Source organism: Marmota marmota, unplaced genomic scaffold (assembly GCF_001458135.2).
Source record: "Marmota marmota marmota unplaced genomic scaffold, marMar, whole genome shotgun sequence".
Classification (NCBI taxonomy): Eukaryota; Metazoa; Chordata; class Mammalia; order Rodentia; family Sciuridae; genus Marmota; species Marmota marmota.
In genome coordinates, this window is record NW_026000016.1 from 8,118,186 (window position 1) to 8,133,530 (window position 15,345).

At 34.2% G+C, this 15,345-nt stretch overlaps 1 protein-coding gene across 1 annotated transcript in view; it reads right to left on the reverse strand.

Moving 5' to 3' along the window:
- Ccdc7 (coiled-coil domain containing 7) overlaps window positions 1-15,345 on the reverse strand; it is a 194,342-nt gene that overhangs the window by 127,967 nt on the left and 51,030 nt on the right. Inside the window, exon 9 of the mRNA XM_015483292.2 lies at window positions 6,191-6,263. Within this exon, the coding sequence (XP_015338778.1) occupies window positions 6,191-6,263 (73 nt within the window). The remainder of the gene's footprint in view (window positions 1-6,190; window positions 6,264-15,345) is intronic.

The window sequence follows — 15,345 nt, forward strand, 5'->3', positions numbered from 1 at the left end:
GGAAAGGAGGGACATAGGGGTAGAAAAGATGGTGGAATGAGATAGATATCATTATCCTAGGTACATGTATGAAGACAAATGGTGTGACTCTATTTTGTGTACAACCATAGTAAAAAAAATGTGTTCCATATGTGTACTATAAATTGAAATGTATTCTGCTGTCATGTATAACAAATATATGAATAATTTTTTAAAAAAGTGTATTATTCAATTTCACAGTGTTTATATAGTTTCTGTAGGGTTTTGTTCTGTTGATTTCTGATTTCATTCCATTATGATCTGATAAGATTCAAGAAATTTTATCAATTGTTTTGCACTTGCTATGAGTTGATTTGTAGTTTAAAATATGGTCTTTTTTGAAGAAGATTATGAGCCATTGTGAGAAAAAGAGTATTCAGGTGTTGTTTAATAAAATATTCTATAGATGTCTGTTAGGTCCTTTTTATTTGTCATATTTTTCAGGTCCAAAGAGCCTTTACTTAGTTTATGTCTGGATGCTTAGCTCATGGTTAGACGGGTGTATTGAAATCACCCAGTATTATTGTACTGGGGTCTACCTGACACTTCAATTTGAGTAGTGTCTCTTTTACATAAGTAGTTGCACCCATGTTTGGAGCATAAATATTTATTATTATTATATTATTATTTATTCTTGTTAGATTGTTCCTTTTGCCAGTATCAAGTGACCTTCCTTGTCTCTTCTTATTAATTTTGGTTTGAAGTCTTCTTTTGTCAGATGTGAGAGCAATTACTCTTGCTTTTTGGGGGTTTCCATTTAGATTGTATATTAATTTCCAGTCTTTTACTTACACCCGTGGCTACCTTGCCTGTAAGGTGTATTTCTTGAAAAAAACATAAGTTGAATCTTTTTAATTTATTCTGCCAATCTATGTCTTTTCATTTGAGAGTTGTGACCATTTACATTCAATGTTATTATAGAGGTGCATATTAATTCTTGCCATTTTATTTATAATGTTTAATTTGGTTTTGTTTCTAATTTGCTTAGCTACTCTTCAAATGAGGTTTGTTTACTTATGAGCTCTTCTGTTTTCTTCTATGTGGAGTATTTCATTAATTAAGCTCTGTAGCGCCAGTTTAGTTGTCACGAATTCTTTTAATTTCTGCTTATCTTGGAATGTTTTTATTTTCTCTTTGATTTTGAAGAATAGCATTGCTGGATATAGCAGTCTTGGTTGACAGGTATTTTTTTTTCATCACATCATTCCAAGTCCTTCTGGCTTTTACAGTTTGTGCTGAGAAATCGAAAGTAATTTTGATTGGCTTGACTATAAATGTGACATGATGTTATCCCTGGAGGTTTTAAAAATTCTATTCTAGTTCTAGTTCTGTATATTAGTCATTTTAATTATAATGTGTCATGGAGAGGTTTTTTTGTTGATCTTGGCTGTTGTGAATGTCTCCTGTATCTGGATGTCCATCACATTCTGAAAGTTGGAAAGATTTTTTATTATTATTTCCATGAAGAGTTTATCAATTCCCTTAGCCTGCATCTTACAACTATCTTCAACTCCCTGATTCTTAAATTTGTTTCTTAATGTTGTCCCAGAGATCTTGTATAGCTTAATCATGTTTGCTTATTTTCTTTTCTTTAATGTCATCTGAATGTTCAGGGCCAGACACTTTGTCTTCCAGTTCTGAGATTCTGCCTTTAGTCTAGTCTACTCTATTAGAAAGACTTTCAACTGAACATTTTGTTTGATTTATTTTGTCTTTAATTTACAATGGTTCTTTTTCAATATTTCTATCTGTTTATTGAACTTCTCATTCATATGCTATACTGACTTCTTAATTCATTCGGTAGTTTTTCTGTGGTCCCTTGAAATTCACTGATCATTTTAATGTTTCTTTTGAATTCTTTATCTGATATTTCATCCACTTAATCAGTTGCTGATAAGTAACAAACTTTAGGAGGTGTCATTTTACCTTGTTTTTCATATTTCTTGTACTCCTGTGTTGTGTTTTATGCATCTTTGGAAGATATTTCTCTTCTACTCTTATGTATGGGCCATTTTAGGACACATTACCAAAGTGAAGTTCTGGGAAACTACAGCAATATTACTGTGTTCACTTACCAAAGTGTCCTAGAGTAATTTACATTGAAAACTCCTCATAAGTGTGGTATCCACAGTCTTTGTGCTAATTCACTGCTTTTGCTATTGCAGTGGATATTTGAAGATGGGACCTGAGGGTCCACACTTATCCATTTCTACTTGGGACCTGGTTGTAAGTTTGTGTTTCTGTCTCTTCTAGTCATTAAAGTACACCTGAATTTGAGTGTCATTTATTTGTGTGTGGAGCAAGGTGTGCTGTTTAGGTTGAGTTTAGTTCAATAGCAGAGTCTCTACCATGTTAACTTCACAGAATAGGGCAAAACAAAAAATAGCTACAATCGATGCAAACAATATATAGCATTAAAATAAATACCAAGGACCTTATATGATATGTATAACATTAATTACTACCCAAACCAAAAAATGGTGAGATTAGCAACTTTCAACAGTAAAAACAATTACCATAAACTATATATGGTTTTAAATAAACAGCTTGTGTTGACTATGTTATCCACAGCAGTAATAATTGCATCAGATTTAATGGTGGGGGCAGGAGTTATATAAACCAATTAGTTCTAAAAGATGGTAAAAATACAGTTAATTAAGAGAAAAGAAAATGTGCTAGGAAGGTAGAAAAGAGTTTACAATTTCAAAAAGTAAACAGAATGCAGAAGAGATGTAGCAGTTGATAGTTATAAGGATGGAGGAGAAAATGGAAGAAACAAAGTAAATAGGAGAGAGAGAGAGAGAGAGAGAGAGAGAGAGAGAGAGAGAGGGAGAGATAACAATAGCACTTTTCTGTTAGAAGAAAAGAAACAAATGACAACCATACAAAAAATATATAAACAAATAAAAAACTTTAACCCTCAAAAGACAAGGCAGGGAAAAATAATGCATTTAAAAATGCTAAAAATGAGGGGGATAAAACCAAATATGTACATTAAAAATGGACTTAAACCAATCAGCACAGACATCTCTCCTTCTCTCTCTTATTCTCTCCCCCCCCCCCACACACACACACAAAGAGAGCGAGAGAGCTGCCAGTTGGAGTGGTTTAAGACTCAAGCTGATTGAAATAAGTCTCACCTTCCCTTCTCACCAACATGAGATAGGATGAAGTGGAAAACACTGTCAATTGGAGTTCTGTCCACACATATTATTGCATTCCCAAGGTGGAGTTGCTGCAAAGTTCTTCAAATGGAGTTCTGAAAGTTGGGGATTAGGTCTTCAGGCCACAGGGGCTTTGTTGGTGACATCTGTTCTGGAGACATTAGATCAACATACTCCTACGGCCTTGTAGTTGCTAATCTCTATTGGGAGTCTGGATCTCAAGAGCCTCCCAAGAATTCTAGTTCTGGGGCAGGTGAACTAATCTTCCCCACACTCTGCTGCCCAGAAACATATTTGCTAGGCTTGATCCCTGAGTGTATTTACATCTAGCAGTTCAGATTTCCAATTAGTTTCAGCTGGTCATGTGAGCTGCCAGACTAAAAAGGAAAAGCAAGTTGGTGCCCCTTTCACTTTTCCAACTTGAATCCCACTGGGTACAATCTTTTCTGTGCCTATTTTACTCATGTTCTCCTAGATCATACAGTAGGCACCTAATGGGACAGTGTGACACTGTTTGCTAGGATGACCTCTTGGCTCCTGAAGTAGCAGCTGCAGCATATTTACTTCAAAATGGCTCCCACCTCAGCTCTCTGGTCAGTTGGAAAACAGAACTTTTCAAACACCAATGCACAGAGCATCCTCTGGATCAGCTAAGATCAAGCTACTTTTCTGATCTCGGGTTTTTCCATACCAAATCTGTATTTCTCTCTGTATTATTCCTCCCTCTATGGTGAACCAGCACCACTACCACTACTGCTGCCCCAAGCAGCTCTGCTCTATTGTACTCTTTCTTCTTCATTTAATGAACCCAAATTACTCTGGCTGTCCAATGTTAAACTTTAGTGAAATCCCTCTTTCACCCACCTCACTGAGGAACAGTACTCCCATTGCTTGAATCCCAAGCCGTGGAGCAACTAAGAATGAAGTCTTTCTCTATTCCATCATCTTGAATTTCCCAAGCATGAAGATTTAATAAAACCCCAAATTAAGGTATTTTCATGGTTGCACTCCTTCTGAAACATCTAAGGAAGAAACTTTTCTGCCTCTTCTATCTTCTGTCATTCCTTGAATTATAACAGCATAACTCCAACCTCTGCCTGAACCCTTACCCGAAAGTCTCCCTTCTGTGTGTATCTATACTCTCCAATTTTTATAAGGATATCAATTATATTAGATTAATGGTTCATCCTATTTCATTATGACTTCATAATAACTAATTATATCTGCAACAGTCTTACTTTCAAATAAGGCCACTCTGTAGTAGCAAGGATAAAGAATTTCAACTTCTTGAGGGACACATTCAATTTTTAACAACTAGTATATACAAATGCAACTGACTTTTTGCTTATTGATCTTGTATATATTCAGCTTGATAAATTCATTTCCTACAGGTTCGGCTTCCTTTTTCCAAAATGCTTGAGGCCAGAAGTATTTCAGATTTCAGGCTATTTCAGATTTGGGAACATTAGCATAGATTTTACAAATTGAGCATCACTAATTAGAAAATCTGAAGTCCAAAATGTTCCAAATCCAAAACATTTTTAGCATAATGTTTGCACTCAAAAAGGTATGGCAGTGCATGCCTGTAATCCCACTGGCTCATGAGGCTGAAGTGGGAAGATCACAAGTTCAAGATTAACTTCAGCAACTTAGCAAGATCTTCAGCAACTTATTAAGACCCTGTCTCAAAATAAAAAATAAAAAGGACTGGGGATGTAGCTCAGTGGTAAAGTGCCCCTGGGTTCATTCCCTAGTACACCCCCCCAAAAAAAAGTTTCAAAGTAGGGCAGGAGGTGGAGGAAAATGGGAACATGTTTGTGAAAAGAAAAAAGTTACATAGCAGTAATAAGTTCTAGAGTTCTACAACATGTTGATTATAGTCAATAATGATATATTGCAGAATTCAACATCTCTAAGAGAGTAGATTTTTAAAGTTCTCACCACAAAAATCAATAATAAGAATGTGAGAAGAAGATTACCTCTAGATAGGGAAGAGAGGTGGGAGGGAAAAGGAGGAAGAAAGGGAATTGCATGGAAGATGGAAGGAGACCCTCATCGTTATACAAAATACATCTATGAAAATGTGAGGGGAAAAAAAGTGTGTCACATTAGATTGGATAGAGAGAAGTGATGGGAGGGGAAGGGAGGGGTAGGGGGGAAAGGAAGGACAGCAGAATAAAATAGACATTATTATTGCTGTGTGTATATATGTGACTGCATGATCAATGGGATTCTGCAACCTGTACACTCAGAAAAATGAGAAATTATATCCCATCTGATTCAAATGTATGATATGTCAAGATCATTGTACTGTTGTGTTAACTAATTAAAACAAAAAATTTTTAAAAAAGAATGTGAAGATGGTGAATATACTATATTGCTTAATTTGGATATTCTACAATGTATGCACAAATCAAAACACCATGTAGTACACCATCAATAAACATGATTTTATTTGTCAATTAAAAGAAAAAGTACATTTTCTTACAGAGGAATTATATGAATTTACCAGTGAAAAGACTATACACAAACTACATTTTGTATCATTTGATTTTTCTTATTTTTTCAAACTATGGTAAAACATATATAACATAAAATTAACAATCTTAACAATTTTAAGTACTGTTCTGTTATGTTAAGTGCATTAACATTATTTTATAACCAATATCCAAAACTATTTTCATTACATAAAACTAAAGTTATATTATATGCATTAAAAAATAATTCCCCATCTTCCCCTCTCCTTGTCACTTTGCAATCATCATTCTACCTTCTGTCTCTAAAAATCAGACTACCCTAGATAACTTATGTAAGGGTATTCATACAGTATTTGTCTTTTTACGATTGGCTTATTTTACATAGTACAATGTCCTGTTATTCATATCATAGCATAGATAAAGCATTTTGTTTAAGGCTAAATAATAATCCATTATATGCATATACCACATCTTGTTTATTCATTTATACATGCTATAATTAGGGGAAAAAGAGTTGTTTTAAAAGTTTACCTTTTCAACATATCTGACTGTTTTTCAAATACTTTCAACATCATATCGAATTGGTTAGTCACCGAAGCAGTATCTATTATAATAAAAGTAAAGGCATTAAAATGACTGAAGTTATAGTTCTATGCTAATATAACTCATGCACTAGATGTTAAAACTAAATAAGCATAATTAGGAGATAGGAGGGTGACATGAATACTAAATAGCAAAATGCTTATGATGAATGAAAATATAATTTTATTAAATACCTATTATGTGCAAATCTCCATGTTACTTTGCATTTTCTTAATCCTTAAAATAACTCAAAAAAGAAAGTACCATCACTATTTTTAAATTAATAAATTCAGGCTCAGAGAGATTATATAATTTAATCAAAACTTGGCCTCTGATAAATTAAAAACATTACTGAGGTCCAGCAAATGTAAACTATATGTGATAGAGCACATCAGAGGACTTTAGTCTATTAATAAAGATTTATTTTGGTTGCTGCTGCTAAAGACAATGGAAAGAATATGTCTAACCTATTGTTTTCCAACTGTATCAAATAAATAGGAAACTGAGATGCTTCTTAAAAAGGTAAACAATAATTCTTTTTAAGGATTCATAATAATCAATGGGAAAACAAGACTTTTCAGTCTTGGGACATAAAAAGTACAAGACAGAAGACAGTCACTGCATCAGGTTTTCTACTAAACAAGATATGACATGTACAAAGAAAATGTTAAATAATATGGAAACATATAAATTGATGCTTAACTGTAGTAGTGGGGTTGTTGGATTATATAGTGGTTCCTATCATAATTCAAAACAGTATTTTAAGAGCAATCTGATAATAGCATACAACATGATTTAAATTTATATCCTGAATATGTTAAAGAATTATGAGGAACAAAAACTGTTATTCTGGTTACAATTTGAAAATGCAATATTCAGAAAGAATAAAAGGCCATTATCTATCTATGACTCCACTAACTTAGGATCTTCAACTCAGTATTATTACAGGGCAGCAGCTTGCTGTGAAGCCAAGGCAGCTGCAGAGGCCCCCACTTTGTAGCAATTCTTGCAACCATGGTAAAAGGATTTCAGACATGTCACTTCAAGTAGCAGGCATGACTTTATTAGAGGGGATAGGAAAAGGAAAAAGGAAACACTCTCAAAGGAAAGAATGGATCATTTCATAGAGGAGAAGAATGGCATACCCCCTCCTGCCCTCCAATTTTATTGGAGATCCCAGGAAAATTTCAAGAGAGTCTTGCCCCAGTCCACCTCTTGACTTTTGACTGATAGCTGGATGACATCAGACTTTCAAGTCCCACTGCACATGGCAACTCTAGGTCACTTTGGTTCATGTTGACCTGTTTTAATTGAAACCTGCTCTTACAGATTTTATGATTGGGAAATTAGCCTTAATCCTCTTGGGTTCTGGGATCTGGTCTGTGTAAAGCTCACAAAAGTTCCCTACTTCAGGGTGTCAAGAGTGGCAAATAAATTATTGCTTTTAACTCCATGGCCTTGGACAGCTTGACTGCTATATTGGGGAATCTTTTCATGCAAAGATGTAGAAAGATATGCCCATTTGCAGGCAGCCACTGTTAATGGGGAAGAATCCATGCCTAGTGTGGAATTTATGAGTTCCATAGCTTTGAATTTAGATGCCTTGGATAAAAGAGATACCAGCATGCCTAAACAGCCTTGACACACCAGCTGCCTGGAGGAGGACGAATTACCATGCAAGTGTTAAGTCCCCAACCAGCCCAACTTCCCCACAGCTTCTTCTTCTTTACCTTGAGGAATCCCTCCTCACAATAAATTATTTTGGTGTGTTTCACTATAAGTAAAGCCTTCATGGGCTTTTCCTTTTGTTAGGATCAGATCCATCAGGTCTCTTCCACCCATCATACCCCTGGCTTTGAAAACCATTTCTCTGTGTTGTTTGCTTTCTTTCTTTTTTAAAAATATTTTTAATTTAGATGAATACAATATATTTATTTATTTTTATGTGGTGCTGAAGATTGAGCCCAGTGCCTCACATGTGCTACCACAGAGCCACAACCCCAGTCCCTGCTTTATTTCTTAATACTACTTTTCCAGACTTTTAATTTCAGCTGCCCCACACCTCTGATTGTTACTTATTCCATCCCCATGCAGGCTATAGGTGACATCAGGGTAAATTTGTGTTCTTTTTATTGGAATTTTCAGTTTGTATTTCCTCTGCAGGTATCATGCTGTTGCTGAGGAATGTGATATATCCTGTCAACTTAAATCAGGCAGGGGTATGGGTATATTGCTTTTGAAAAATGAAAGCATATGGAGATCAGCACAGTAGACCCAGTTTAGACAGTTATTCCTTCAACCTCACCACTCACATATGTCTGTTTCCTGTCATTTTCCCCTCAAGGATTTTGGGTCCCTAAATGTTTTTAGGAGACGTGGAAATCAATTTGATCTGACTGCTTCTTGCTGAGAGAGGACAAAGTTATGGGGGGTAAGCAATCAAAAGTCATTTTCTATCAGGTTGAGCATGGACAGTTAACAGTACTTAGCATCAGGGAAGTCCAGATGTCCATAATGGCAGCTGACAGGTGACTGATTGGCCAAAGTATGTATAGAGCAGAGATCATGTTAGTAGGTGAAACTTTTGAAATTCCTTTGGGCCATAATGACTCCTTCCCTCCAAAGGAGGCAAAACTTGTGAAATTCCTGTCTTTTGTATTAAGGCACACATTTCCCACTTTAAAAGCTTTTTTCATCCTAGAACTTCTCAAAGATAGAATATTTTGGAACAAATAAGCATCTTCTATCTTTCTTGAAAACTAGTTTTGAATAAAACATATTTTCCTATCAATTTAGTTCCAAATATTCCTGGAGCAACAAGATTGTAGCCTATCCCCACACACACCTCCAGGGCAGTATTAGAGCCACTTAGTAATAACTGGACCAACATATTTGTAGGAAGAATGAAAAATATTTCCAGACAAATATACTTTTGAAATAATGAGATTATTTTATTGACAAGTTTAAAAGTTTTTATAGAAATTTGAATATTTAAAGATACAAAAGTAACATATAACCATTCAACAGACAGAAATATAAATTTCCCCTTTCCACCTATAATTCTCCTTGCATCCTCTAATCTATCCATCCCCTAGGCCTCCTGACTACTAATAATAGTTTGAGGTATATAATTATGAATTTTATTTCTATATAAGTATAAATCTATAGAGATAAAAATAATCACATAAGTGTATCACATAAAAAATTATTTTTCTGGCAGCTAATATGAAATTCCTTTGAAAGAAACATCAGCATTATTGAGCAAATAGGGTAAATAGGTTCTCCTAAGCAGAGTAAAGATTCAACTTTGTGAAAGACCCTTGCTTTCAAGCATTAACAATTTTTCTGCAATATAAAATAATAAAGGGAATATGTAACCTCATAAAAGTATCCCAAGTTAACAATGTGGCCTATAGGGTAACTTTGAAATAGCAAAAGTGGTTAAAAGGGGCTTAATTGTATGCTTTATATTGGAGATAGATAACCCCTTTTATATAACATACACTATTTTGTGAATTAGTAAGTAGTTATTAACAATATATGCATAATATTTTTAATATTTTTTCCTCCTTGGGTGAGACCTACAATGCAGATATACAGATAGATTATAAAATGGGATAAAAATGGACATACTATGCTTTTACCTTGCATTTTCACTTTTAATGTCAAGGAAAATTCTGCAAAGCAATTAAAATAGGATTATCTTATTTTAGTACACAGTGTTCTATTGCTATCAACAAATTTATTTAATTAGTCAAAATGTATTTTTATGATTTTGTTTTTACTAATATACTAACAATAGCAATATTGGTGAAAAAATCTAAATGGAAACTGTATAAATATTAATGAGAGAATAATAAACTGTGACAAAGAATGCAAATCCAATATAGCCATTAAAAATGCTTAGACATGACTCATGAGAATGAGGCAGAAGGATCACAAGTTCACAGCCAGTCTCAGCAACTTAGAAAGACCCTGAATCAAGATAAAAAAAATATAAAGAACCAGGGATGTAGCTCAGTAAAATGTTAAATACTCAATACACGAAAGAAACAATGCTTAGACATTCATGCCAATATTTCTGTGAGACATTTCTAAAAATAAAGTTTTGGGGTTTTAGGTACATTGTTTCTATTTTCAAAAGATAATAGCATAGTGAGATCCATTAATTTCCTAGGAATTTCTATTAAAGTATGAGAAAGTGCATTTCTCCACATCATCACTTACACCTACACCTAAATGTTATTAATATTTAACTTCAATACTTTTTTGGATGTAAATTTTTTTAAATGCTTATTTGGGTGCTCATTTAAAGGTATCCAATCACATCATTGCCAAATAAGTTTGGCCCCAAAGGCATTGTGTTTTCTCTAGTATCTCTGGTCTGCATGTGGCCCTTTACTGGCCTCTTGGGTGCTATTTGGGGCCTACCTCATGAAGTTGGCAGTGCCCAGTGAAATAGAGTCAGTGGAGGTAGTAGAGGCAGCTGCTGATTCTTTAATATGGCTGGTGGTAGATTTTAAGTATTCTAATTAATTGTACTTTTATTGATTTTTTAAATAAATGACAGCAAAATGTATTACAATTCATATAACACATATAGAGGACAACTTTTCATATCTCTGGTTGTATCTAAAATACATTCACTCCAATTTGTGTCTTCATACATGTACTTTGGATAATGATGATCATCACATTCTACCATCATTGCTAACACCCTGCCCCCTCCCTTCACTTCCACCACCCTGCCCTATCTAGAGTTCATCTATTCCTCCCATGCTCCTGCTCCCTACCTCACTAGGAATCAATCTCCTTATATCAGACAAAACATTTGGCATTTGGTTTTTGGGGATTGGTTAACTTCACTTAGCATTATCTTCTCCAACTCCATCTACTTACCTGCAAATACCATGATTTTATTCTCTTTTATTGCTGAGTAATATTCCATTGTATATATATTTTTTTAATCCATTCATCTATTGAAAAGCATCTAGGTTGGTTCCACAGTTTAACTATTGTGAATTATGCTGCTATAAACATTGATGTGTCTGTGTCCCTGAAGTATGCTGTTTTTAAGTCCTTTAGGTAAAGACCAAGGAGAGGGATAGCTGGGTCAAATGGTGGCTCCATTCCCAGTTTTCCAATGAATCTCCATACTGCTTTCCATATTAGCTGTACCAATTTGCAGTTCCAACAGCAGTGTATGAATGTACCTTTTTCCCCACATCCTCGCCAACACTTATTGTTTTTTATCTTCATAATATCTGCCATTCTGACAGGATTAGAGTAGTTTTGATTTGCATTTCTCTAATTGCTAGAGATGATGAACACTTTTTCATATATTTCTTAATTGATTGTATATCCTCTACTGAGAAGTGTCTGTTCAGGTCCTTGGCCCATTTATTGACTGGGTTGATTTATTTATTTGTTTTGTTTATTTATTTATTTTTTGTATTTAGCTTTTTGAGTTCTTTATATACTCTAGAGATTAGTGCTCTATCTGATGTGTGAAGGATAAAAATTTGCTCCCAATATGTAGGTTCTCTATTCACCTCAAAGATTGCATCTTTTGCTAAGAAGAAACGTTTTAGTTTGAATCCATCCCATTTATTGATTTTTGGTTTTAATTCTTGTGCTATATAAGTCTTGTTAAGGAAGTTGGGGCCTAATCTCACATGATGAATATTAAGGCCTACTTTCTCTTCTATTAGACATAGGCTTATTTCCTAGGTCCTTGATCTGCTTTGAATTTTGTGCATGGTGAGAGATAGAGGTTTAATTTCATTTTGTTGCATATGGCATTCCAGTTTTCCCAGAACCATTTGTTGAAGAGGACATCTTTTCTCCAATGTATGTTTTTGGCACCTTTAACTAATGTAGGATAACTGTAATTATGTGGATTATTCTCTGTGTCCTCTATTCTGTATCACTGATCTACAAGTCTATTTGGTGCCAATACCATGATGTTTTTGTTATTATTGCTCTGTAGTATAGTTTAAGGTCTGGTACAGTGATGCCACCTGCTTCAATCTTCTTGCTAAGGATTGCTTTAGCTACTCTGGGTCTCTTATTTTTCCAGATGAATCATGATTGCTTTTTCTATTTCTATGAGGAATGTCATTGGGACTTTGATTGGAATTGCATTAAATATGTAAAATGTGTTTGGTTATTTTGATAATATTAATTCTGCCTATCCAAGAGCAAGGTAGATCTTTCCATCTTCTTAAGGAATTCTTTGATTTCTTTCTTTAGGGTTCTGTAGTTTTCTTTGTATAGATCTTTCACCTCTTTCATTAACTTGATCCCAAGTTTTGGGGTTTTTTGTTTGTTTGTTTGTTTTTGAGGCTACTGTAAATGAGATAGTTTCCTCATTTCCCTTTCAGAGGATTTGTCACTGATATACAGAAATGCCTTTGATTTATGAGTGTTGATTTTATATCCTGCTACTTTGCTGAATTTTTTCTGGTAGAATTTTTTGGGTTTTCTAGGTGTAGAATTATATCATCAGCAAATAGTGCTAATTTCAGTTCTTCTTTTCCTATACATATCCCTTTAATTACTTTTGTCTAATTGCTCTGACCAGTGTTTCAAGAACTACAATAAATAGACATGGTGAAAGAGGGCATCCCTATCTTGGTCCCATTTATAGAGGGGATGCATTCAATTTTTTCTCCATTTAGAAGGATGTTGGCCTGGGACTTAGCATAGATAGCCTTTGTGATGTTGAGATATGTTCCTGTTACCCCTAGTTTTTCTAGTGTTTTGAACATGAAGGAGTGCTTTTTCTGTGTTAATTGAGATGATCATATGATTCTTACCTTTGAGTCTATTGATGTGATGAATTACATTTATTGATTTCCATATATTGAACTAAACTTTTATCCTTGGGATGAACCCCACTTGATCATGGTGCATCTTTTTGACATGTTTTTGTATCCGATTTGCCAGAATTTTATTGAGAATTTTTGCATCTATATTCATTAGAGATATTGGTCTGAAGTTTTCTTTCTTTGAAGTATATTTGTCTGGTTTTGGAATCAGGGTGATGTTGGCCTCGTAGAATTAATTTGGAAGAACTCCCTCTTTTTCTATTTCCTGAAATAGATTGAAGAGTATTGGTATTAGTTCTTCTTTAAAGGTTTTGTAAAACTCTGCTGTATATCCATCCGGTCCTGGGCTTTTCTTGTTTGGTAATCTTTTGATGGCTTCTTCTATTTCCTCACTTGATATTGGTCTAAGTTGTGTATATTCTCCTGACTCAATCTGGGCAGATAATATGACTTAAGAAATTTAACGAAGCCTTCACTATCTTCTATTTTATTGGAGTATAAGGTTTCAAAATAATTTCTAATTATCTTCTGTATTTCTGTAGTGTCTGTTGTGATATTGCCTTTTTCATCCCATATGCTAGTATTTTGTGTTCTCTCTCTTCTTCTCTTTGTTAGCATGGCTAAGGGTCTGTCGATCTTATTTATTTTTTCAAAGAAACAATTTTTAATTTTGTCAATTTTTTCAATTGTTTCTTTTATTTCAATTTCATTGATTTCAGCTCTGATTTTAATTATTTCTTGCCTTCTACTGCATTTGCTGCTGATTTGCTCTTCTTTTTCTAGGGCTTTGAGATGTAGTGTGAGATCATTTATGTGTTGGCTTTTTCTTTTCTTGAGGAATTAACTCCATGCAATGAATTTTCCTCTTAGTACTGCTTTCATAGTGTCCCATAGATTTCGATATGTTGTGCCTGTTTTCATTTATATCTAAGAATTTTTAAATTTCCTCTTTGATGTCTTCTGTAACCCATTGTTCATTCAATAGCATATTGTTCATTCTCCAAGTAATGTAGAAATTTTTCTTCCTTATTTTATCGTTGATTTCCAATTTCATTCCATTATGATCAGATAAAATTCATGGTAATATCTCTGCTCCTTTATATTTGCTAAGAATTGCCCTATGGCATAATATATGGTCTATTTTTGAGAAGGATCCATGTGCTGCTGAGAAAAAAGTGTATCCACATATACATATTCTATATATGTCAATTAGGTCTAGGTTATTAATTGTGTTATTGAGTCCTATAGCTTCTTTATTCAAATTTTGTTTGGAAGATCTGTCCAGTGGCAAGAGAGATGTGTTAAAGTCACCCATGATTATTGTGTCTATTTGTCTCTTGAACTTGAGAAGAGTTTGTTTGATGAACATAGCTGCACCACTATTTGGGGAATATATATTAATGATTGTTATGTCTTATTGATGAATAGTTCCCTTTAGCAGTATATAGTGTCCTTCTTTATCCCTTTTGATTAACTTTGGCTTGAAGTTAATTTTATTTGATATGAGTATGGACATCCCTGCTTGCATCCGAGGTCCATGTGAGTGGTATGATTTTTCCCAACCTTTCACCTTCAGTCTGTGTATGTCTTTTCCTATCAGATGAGTCTCCTGTAGGCAGCATATTGTTGGATCTTTTTTTTTTAATCCAGTCTACTAGCCTATGTCTTTTGATTGGTGAGTTTAAGCCTTTAACATTTAGGGTTACTATTGAGATATGATTTGTACTTCCAGCCATGTTTGTTTATTTTTGTTATTTAACTTGATTTGTTTTTCCTCTTTGATCAGTTTTTCCCTTTACTGTGCTCTACCTCCCACTGTTGATTTTTGTTGTTGTTTTTCATTTCTTCTTCATGTAATGTTTTGCCCAAAATGCTTTGCAGTGCTGTTTTGCTAGCTGTGAATTCTTTTAACTTTTGTTTATCGTGGAAGGTTTTAATTTCATCTTCAAACCTGAAGCTTAATTTTGCTGGATACAAGATTCTTGATTGGAACCCATTATCTTTCAGTGTTTGAAATATGTTGTTCCAGGATCTTCTAGCTTTCAGAGTCTGTGTTGAAAGATCAGCCATTAACCTAATTGGTTTACCCCTAAATGTAATCTGCCTCCTTTCTCTTGTGGCTTTTAAAATTCTCTCCTTGTTCTGTATGTTGGACATTTTCATTATAATTTGTCTTGGTGTGGATCTTATGTGATTTTGGACATTCGGTGTCCTGTAGGCTTTTAGGATTTGGATTTCCATTTCATTCTTTATGTCTGGAAACTTTTCTAAAAT